Consider the following 9,698-nt stretch of genomic DNA (forward strand, 5'->3'; position numbering starts at 1 on the left):
CAAAAGAGGAAGAGGGGGCTGACAGAATATTAAGTGTGACAGTAGAGAATGGGAGTTTAAGATATCGAAATCCAGACGGTTGTAAAATGACAGGGGAATGAGGGCACAAGCTAATACAGCGGAATGAAGAACGAAGAGATACGTAGAAAGGAACACACAGCGATAAGCGAAAGAGGATATTGTATATACGTTGGTTCCGGGGTGGCTCGTGTGCACGCGTAAGCAATGGCGCACAAAGTAGGGATACGAGACCCCCGCAGTATCGGTTATCATTGTAGGAGTTTTGCATGAATAAATGAAAAAAAGAAATGATTAATTAATATTATATTTAGGAGAAAGGAAGAGAAAAGAAATATTTGTGGATGTGTGCGCGTGCGCAGGTCACCAGCCCCCATGCATCGCTCGCCGCGCGCACCTCTCTCTCTTATATAATATAATAATTATACATAGATGGTACACACATGAACATGATTATTGCTATTATTATTATTAATATTAATTATTAATTATTATCGGGATCATCAAAATATTCATAAGTTATCAAACTGTTCGTTTCTCAAACAAAGTATGTTTTTCTATATCTCTCCGTATTAAGGCAAATAATAAAAAAAAAATCAATGAATGTTAAAGAAAAGGGTCCAAGTTTCCTATTCTTATAATATAACCTGGATCTTATTTTATTCCGAGCCACCCCACCCCCCTCTTCCCCTGCCGTTTATTTCGTTTGTAAACCATTTTCTGACATGTCGCGTGATTAGTCTATAGAATAACTTTTTTTCTTGTTTTATATAATCTATATCAAATAAGGTAATAAGAACGGAGAAAATAAATTTGTGATATATTCATAATGTAATTGAGAGATGTGTGTCAAATGCGAACGTAGAAAAAAAAATGTAACACGATTACAATATTGCAATAGATCTGTACGAGAATTGTGCAAGAACTCGATTAAATGCGTATAATATTATAACGTCAGCGGTTATCGCGAATAAAGAATTTATTCGCACGAGAAAATGTGAATTTCGCGCGAGATATATATACTATACAGGGTATAACAAGATTGTTACTGCGTTTGCTTTCTGAAATAGTAAATAGGTGAGGGAGGAAGAGATCTCGTTACAAAATTGAAAAATTCGACGACACCGTCTTCTCTCGACGGGTTCTTTGGTCTATTAAAAAAATATAACAGCGAGCGCAACATGTTCTTTCTGTTTATTTAAATATTTGCCGTGTGCTCGTAGCTAGAACCAGAAGAGATGTAACGCCATTGTAGTCGTCACGCCGCTGAGATACACACTGTAAGAAAATAGCCTCTGTGCCGTGCTGGTGACGTTGCAACAGGTCGTCGCCTCTTCCACGACCTGCGGATAATAATCGTTCCAGAACGCGAGGGCCTGGTGATCCACCATGTCCGGCTCGCCCATCTCTATATTCTTGTCGATAATCAGAATCCTCGGATTGTCCTGCGTGAAGGCCTCCCACTTGACTGATGGCCCAGTTCCACCTGTTACGGAAGGCTCGCCGGTCCTGGCGAATGTCGCCATCGTCGTCATCATCGCGTCGGACGTTTTCCTGTCATTAGGCAACCATTGTATCGAGCCGCCCATCTGATACGGTAAACCCCAGACGAACGGTAGCTCGAACATATGGGGCACCCCCGCCCATTCCGGTACGTCCTTCGTGACCGGTTGCGTCTTGGCACGGTAGTCGAACCGATAGACAAAAGTCGCCGCGCGTTTCGCCACCTTGCCAGCCAGTAATGTCAGACCGGACGCGAAAGTCCTTTCCGTTTGCAGATCCAAGTATCGGTCGCGATACACCGTCGCGTTTATTGTGGGTGGATACGGCTTGTAGAAGAAGAGCACCGCGTTTGTCACCATCTCGGGCTTTGTCTCGCAGGTGCTATTTTCATCCGCCATCGGGACTACTGACGAGAAGTCGTCTGCGATCATCGTCTCGAACTTTTCCGGGGATAGGCCATTCTCCAAATTCTGTCCGGACTCTATAAGCGCCAAAGCTTGCTCGTTCTTCGTGTAACCGACTATCAGCGGCACCGCGTTGAAGTTACCTGAGGTAAAACATATTATTAAACATTAAAGAAAAATTGTTATATCCGCAAGTATAGAAGTCAAAGAGACATGCCTAAAAAATATTGTAAAAAATCTAGAGAGATCCTTGGAGAATACAGAAACGTGTTCAATTTTTTCTTTGGATTTTGAAACACTATTATCTTCAAACATTATCGAGTCGTCCTTATAATTACCACTATCCAGGATATCCTTCGGGTGTTGGGGAAGAAAAGGTTCCGTTTCGTTATTCGTCTCGAAGTCGACGATCGGGCCCCAGGTCTCGATATCGGAGGAATGTTTGACGATAAAATTGGCGTCGAGCCGGCGCAGACACTCCATCAGCGCACTAGTTGGTTGTCGATAACACCCGAACTTGTCGGCTATGATTTTGACAACCTGGGCCTCCGTTGCTGGCGAACCCACGGAACCGATGGCGTCGCCGCTCATGGCTATTGCCTTGTTAAACTTGCCCTTGCTGAGGGGACTCAGCATGTGCAGGCCCACGCTTATCGCCCCGGAACTGTGGCCGTAGATGACGATGTTGTCAAGCGCGCCGTTGAAGTACTTGATGTTACGCTTCACCCAGTCGAGGGCGGCGATTTGATCGAATATACCGTAATTGCCGGGTGCCTCCGGGTCTGTCGTTGTGAAGAATCCCAGGATGTTTAATCGATACGCCACCGTCACCACTAGCACCTGCCGACCGCAAAAGTCGTTCTTGTTTAATCGCGCGAATTTGCAATCTTTTTTTTTGTTGTTGCGTGTCTACGATAAAATCTCTCGAGCGCTATCATCGCCGAAAGTTTTGGAGATTTGCTTTCTCGTTTCGTGCAGTTGATTAATTAATTTGCCTCCTCCCTGGCGGTGAGTTGTTTCTCGAGTTGTAAAAAATGCGATTATATGTACGTTCCGTTATGTAAAGACGAAAGTATCCGATTAATGATGTATCGCGGCCGAGTAATAAAGTATCAAAGGGTGCGCGGTTCTATTCTGGAAGTGACGGCACGCAAGATAAAGGACAGGTCTGACCCGATTCCCTTCGATTTTCTGTCGGTCCGCAAATGTCTAGGGCTCTCCCGATTGATGAGTTACCGCGAGCCTCGTGAAAAATACATGTTAATCACGATATATCGTGATTATATCGAGATCGATCGCATCGTTCAGACCGGGTCACGTTAATTTTTACAATCTATGACAATATCGTACGATTTGCGCCAAAACCGTCGGAGTTTCCGTCCGCAAGATATTTTTTTTTCGTAAATATATATTCGTAATCGCCGTACTCGCACCTTTTGTTTCACAACGAATATGGAAGGGTCCCAGATCGCTGGAGTTCCGGTATTAAAGTCGCCTCCATGGAACCAAACCATCACCGGCCATCGATCGTTTTGGCGGCTTCCTGCGCACACGGATTATTCGTTAATTATTTATCTATGAAGCTATTAAGAGAGAATTGAATCGATAATTATTAAAGTTGATGTGTAGAGGGGAAAAATCTAGGTAATATTTTTAAATTTAAAGTATGAAAAAGACGCAGAGATATTAGGTGTAATAAAATTATTTTTAAATTCCTCTATACTTATTTTTAAAATAAGAATAAAGGGATTTAAAAATAATTTTAATATCTGTGCCTAGCTCTTACTAGCCCTCTCTTCACACCTGAATTTATATTTATATATTAAAAAGCCTTTTCGATTAATTTTATTTTGAACAATATTTTATTTTATATTTAAATTTCAATGGGCTAGAAAGAGTCAGACGCGGATGATAGTGCGTCAATTTAAAAAAAAAATTAATTTTTATCGAAACTGATTAGTTGTACACACACAGAACACAAATTTTTCTTGGTACCAAATAATTTAATAATTAATTCGAGAAATTTTATTTTTAATAAACCTTTTCTTATATCATTTCAGTTAAATCATTTCAATACATATCATGATGAGAGAGAAAATTCATATATGAACCACCGCGAACAGACTTTACACATTCGGGGCTCTATTTCCAGGCGAACTTGTCACGATAACGGGGTTTGGTACGAGATTCTCCCCTTTCCCTCCTTGTCATTTCCTAAACATGGTCTCGTCCCGTATTATCGTCCCATCGAACGTCATTTCTTAGCAGAACGACCTTGGCACGCTTGCATAGGTATTTCTCCGTATTACTGTCATTGGGGGTGATCCCGAATACGTCCCCAAATGTCACATTGCGACATAATTCGAGATGTTTGTCGTAACGATAAGGATCGTAAGGGTGTAGCTGTCATTGGGAAATTCGCGGATCAATGATTCATAATACCAGGATGATTCGGTACTTGTTTTATCTGATGGTCAGGAAGAGAGAGAGCGAGAGGGAGAGGGTTTCGTGACCAGCTTTCTGGTATCTCGGCATCTCTTGCAAAACCGGGCCCTGAAAGATCGCGTGCCACCGCGTGAGCCAGTTATTCCGTTACTACTCTTACTGGTATATATCGACCTCCCCCGACTCTTCGTCATCGTCGTCGTCGTCGTCGTCGTCGTCGTCGTCGTCGTCGTCGTCGTATGTAGCTTTCGTGCTGGCGCGATCTGTCCTCCTTCTTTTTTCTTCTCTCGAACGAAAAGAGAGAGACGCCATTTAACGGTTGCTGGTTTCCGCATTCGGTTTTTCCATCCCTTTAACCTTTTGTGATATACTTGAAGAGCCTGAGTCTCTTATATGCTTACCATTCTTAGTAGCTCATTAAATTTGCATCAGGGACTCCTGGGGCAAGTGGAGAAATGAGATGCGCAATGCGAAAGCAATGCACGTAAGGACACGAATGTTTCATATTCGATTCAATTTATTTCAGAATATATTAACGTCGACTTAAAACGCGAATGTCTTCAAGAAAAAAAAGGACTTGCCACTCGCTCTCCTCCCCTACCTCTTCCATGACACACTTTAACATTTTTATATTTAAAAATAATAAATCGAAAAGACTCTGATATATATATAAATGCAAATTCAAGCTAAGAGCCAGGCACAGAGATATTAGGTACAATAAAATTATTTTTAAATTTCTCTGTACTTATTTTAAATGTTTTGATCCTTCCTTTAAGTTATCTTCAGCATATCAATTAATAAAAAAATTCAAGTATATAAATCCGCATCCTACATTCTTGATAAATCCTCATAACAAACAAAAACGAGTACAAAAGAGGCGAACATCTTTAATTATTATTTAATTATTATGCGGAGGTCAGGACTTTCGCTCCTTGTTCTCCATCTTGTCTGAACTTGTGAGGACTTTTCAGGGATGTAGAACAGAGATGCGAATTTATACACGTGGATTTTTTTTACTAATTTAAAATAAGTATAGAGGAATTTAAAAATAATTTTGTTACACCTAATATCTGTGCTTGATTTTTACTAGCTTTTTTCATATCTGAATTTGTATTTTTATATTTCTTGATTCCACTAAGCTACACGAATAATTAAAAGTTCAGGATAATACCGTAATAATATATAGTCGGACTTATATATATATATATATATATATATGCGTAATGTGATTAGAGTACGAATGATTCACGAGAAGATTATCCAAGTTAATTATATTGAACATTGTAGCTCTACGACCTCCACCTTCATGCCTTTTTTATATGCGTGCGTTGTGGCATGTGATAAATCTTCTCTGCACGACTCTAGTTCCTGCCCGATACTAACGGTTATTAATTTTCTACTTCGGTCCACTTTTATCTGATCGCGGCGGTGCTATTCTCAAGCCCTTCCTCCCTCCCTTTATAATCACCCCCTTTCTTGAACGATAGGAATCGGTCTCCGAGAACGTTGCGGGTGAACGTTATCTCGCGCTTCGTCAGGAAACGAACTTCGCCGTTGACCGTCATTGCGTTGCGTGTGCTACTTTACTCGAAGATTAGGTGGAAAAAAGTAGACAGTATCACGGACCGTCATCGAATAGTCAATCTCCTCGCTTTTTACTTTTATTACATTATTTATCGAAAGAGAAGAAATTTCCACCCCTTGCGCGGAAAATCACAACTGTCTATATACATATATTTTTCTGATTATTTTTCATAGATAATGAATTTATGACAACAGAGTCTAATTTTATCGGCTCAAATTCATATTCCGTATTTAATAATTTCCTAAGTTAATATTATTTATTCGTAAGAAATATAAAGCAAATTAGTGGTATTTTGTATAAATTTTCAAACAGAAATATTCGCTTTTCCATTTACAGATTTTTATGCAAATATAAATAGAAATAATGTTTGAATTCTCGCTCAAAATGCAAATATTTTAACCGAAAATATTTAATAAACATTCTTGAAATCGTATTTTTAGAAAATCAATGTTGAAGCAATTTAGAACGACGCTTTTTTGGGACATGCACTGTAACCACGTACCGTCAGGAACGAAGATGTTCAAGAAGAGGCAATCCTCGCTGAATCCCGGATCGGGTATGTCCTGTAGCAATCGTTTGTAGAGTTTTTCGTGCAATTTGAGAAGGCCCTTGGCTTGCTGACACGACGGTGCGAATTGCGTTGCATTTCTCACGTCATTCCAAGAGGGAAGAGGATCTGTCCTCGGCCGCGCGAAGCGAAGCTCATTAATCGGGGGTTGTGCGTAAGGGATGCCGAGATACTGCGTCACTTTTATCGCATTGCCGATAGTTACCTAAATTTTACAAGCATATACGGTAACAAAAGAAATAAAGTAATGCCTCAGCAAACACGAGTATATAACTGTTATATATTGTCCTAATAAAACGAAATACGCAAAATATAACACGAATGTACAAGGTTATATACACGTTAGTAGTAATTTCCTACTCATATATATTATAGCTATATAACACTAATGTAACACGTAAATAACATGTTATATAACTTTCTTAAAAATTATATAATACTTACATAACATGTATGAAAATTAGTTAAAAAGTTATATATAACTGTAATGTAAATTATAGAATTGTGTTATAAAACTTTTATATACTTGTTACTGAATACCTATATATATATTGAGAATAAAAATTTTAATTATTGCATACTTGTTACAAACGCAAATACTATAAATATTAAATTATTTAACTAATTTCAAGCACAACTAAAGAACATTTTGATTAATTTTGCATGGAATTAATTAAAGAATTTGATATTTATATAATATTCGCGTTTATAACAAAAGTATACAATTTTATTCTCAATATATACATATATGTATATATATATATATAAATTGTAAATAAGTGAACATAACTGAAAAAATTAAGATTTTTACTTTATTGATTATTAAAAGTATCTTAAGATATGTATCAATAGATATGTAACTATCATTAAATGGCTATGATATATACAAATAAATTTAGGGCACACACACACGCGCGCGCACGAACACGCACATATTATTTGTAATATTACATATGTTATGTAATATTAAAATAATGCTAATGTAGCATTTGTTATATAACGTGTAATATTTCAGTTATATTGCTGTTATCCTGTTATAACCAGTAAATAACAAAGAAATATAATTGTTTCAAAACACAATTATATTGCAGTTACAAAAGAAAATTATGTAACATAAATATTAATAATGTATAACTCATGTTATATTGCGTGTTACTTCTAGATTATATAATAGTTATATTCTGTGTTTGTGCTGGGGCATGATTAAATCGGAGTCACAAATAAATTGTACGTCTAAAACTGTCAATGTCAAAGATAAAAAATTTTGTGTAAAAAAAATCAAAAAGAAATTTAATTTTATATGTAGTTTACAAATTTTTTTCTAACATCAGAGTTAGAGAGAAACTTGACTTACAATTAATTAGCTGACTTAAGATTAATATTTTTTTTTCCACATTTTAACATAATAAACACTAATATGAGGATTTTCCTTTACCTCTTTCTAGGATTCTTATAATTCGGAAGAAACGGGGAATAGTTAATAAAATCAAAGAAGAACACGAATTAACAGATGAGATGCTGATAAAACTGACCGTTCATCTGTAAGAGACGACTTCCTTCTAAAGATCTAAATTTCCTGCCAACTTTAAATAGCACCAAGGATGAACAAGTCCTAGCAAACTAATGAAGCGAGAGAAACTTAGGTCGACGAGAGAAGAAATGAAATAATCGCACCTCTTTGCCGAGGACGGTTCCCTGGCCCGGTATCATAACAGTCGTGGACTCGCGTGTGTTGAAACCCTGTCGCGCATGGGTCCTCTGAGCGCGGACAACGTGGATCCTCTGGACGAGAAGCAAAACCGACGACGCGAGAAGCAACCACGTCGCGCGCCTCATCTTGCAGACTGACTGACTGACTGACTGATCCGCCACGATATACGGGAACGAATATTCCTCGAACCGCCTCCGTTTCACGGGGGTTGCTTCGCGTGACTCCCTGTATTTCACGATTTCACCTTATACCTTCCACCGACCTACCGCCCACCACCCGTACTTGGCAGGTTTCTTCGGTTCGCGGTCGACACCGTCAGGGACCTGCGCTCTTTGATCCTGCGCTTTTGTTGGTTCGACGGAAAATTCTTTCTCTCTTGTGTACATATGTGAGGAGAACGGTCAATCATTTATTATTACAACGCTAGAATACTTCTCCCAGAGGTAATGTACTCGATTAAATTTCAACAAGCACTTATATAGAGTGCGTAAAATATTATATATATTATTGAAAGACTAAGAGGATGATCCTGATATTTTGTACAGTATTTTTCAGAAACTTTAATTATTCTACATTGTTTTATTGAATAAAACATTATATTTTTTATTTGTATATTAATATATTAATAACCACTGTTGAGATAAGTTTGACGACATATGACACCAGATTGTTATAGATTATTGAAACATATGAAAAATGTATGGAAGAATTTTATTTCAAATTTTCGAGAAATCAATTTTCAAGAAATTATGCTTTTCTTATTAGTTATACATCGATCACACTCTGTATAATAATTTTTATTAAATTGATAAGATCTTTTAATAGAAAAAGAGAACTGATAATATAATATTTTTTATATAATTAGTTCACGTGACAATATTTGATAGTATTTCAATAATAAAGACAGCATTGATGTCTCCAAGCATTACATCTGTGATAAAATTGTATAATTTATTGCCATAAAAGAGACCGTAAGGGACCGATCGAGAAACGATGAAAGAACATTCACGTAGGCGGATACACGAGGCACAATTGGCCGCGGATCGGATATTAATTTGCATAAAAATATTAATCGTGATGCAAATAAGCTCTCCGACGCTGAACTGTATTAAGTTACCTTACCTCGCGCCTTTGTGTGTTATTACAGAATGGAAATATCGTATCGCGATCTATATAACGATTGACCTAAAATTCAGTTAACGGTAGAATTTTATTAATACATGGATGACACTTCGTCGATAGGGTGGATGAAATACTGCGTCATTATGCGATACTCAAATATTATATTGCGGAGAAGCTAGTATAAGTCACTTTGAAAATTTACCGTCTGGTATACATTCTAGCTCGCTCCTTTTCTTAATTACATTTACCGCAGGACTCTTGCCACAGCCCTTTACAATTAATTTACACAATAGAGCCGTCGACAACATCAGCCTGGAGGTAGAAAGGAAGTCGAACGTAGAA

At 37.8% G+C, this 9,698-nt stretch overlaps 1 protein-coding gene across 1 annotated transcript; it reads right to left on the reverse strand.

Annotated features, from left to right (window-relative positions):
• Nucleotides 1-106: 106 nt before the first annotated feature.
• On the reverse strand, nt 107-8,503 carry LOC145941412 (carboxylesterase 5A). The gene is made up of 5 exons (XM_083047531.1): nt 8,198-8,503; nt 6,458-6,728; nt 3,359-3,468; nt 2,264-2,765; nt 107-2,068 (listed from the first exon to the last, which is right to left on the reverse strand). Exons 1-5 carry the CDS (start codon nt 8,357-8,359, stop codon nt 1,242-1,244), a joined length of 1,872 nt encoding a protein of 623 aa, XP_082903657.1. The 5' UTR covers nt 8,360-8,503; the 3' UTR covers nt 107-1,241.
• Between the last annotated feature and the right edge of the window lie 1,195 nt (nt 8,504-9,698).

Source organism: Prenolepis imparis, unplaced genomic scaffold, assembly GCF_030444845.1.
Source record: "Prenolepis imparis isolate NDT839.2.m4 unplaced genomic scaffold, iyPreImpa1.0 SCAF_1, whole genome shotgun sequence".
In the NCBI taxonomy this organism is placed as follows: domain Eukaryota; kingdom Metazoa; phylum Arthropoda; class Insecta; order Hymenoptera; family Formicidae; genus Prenolepis; species Prenolepis imparis.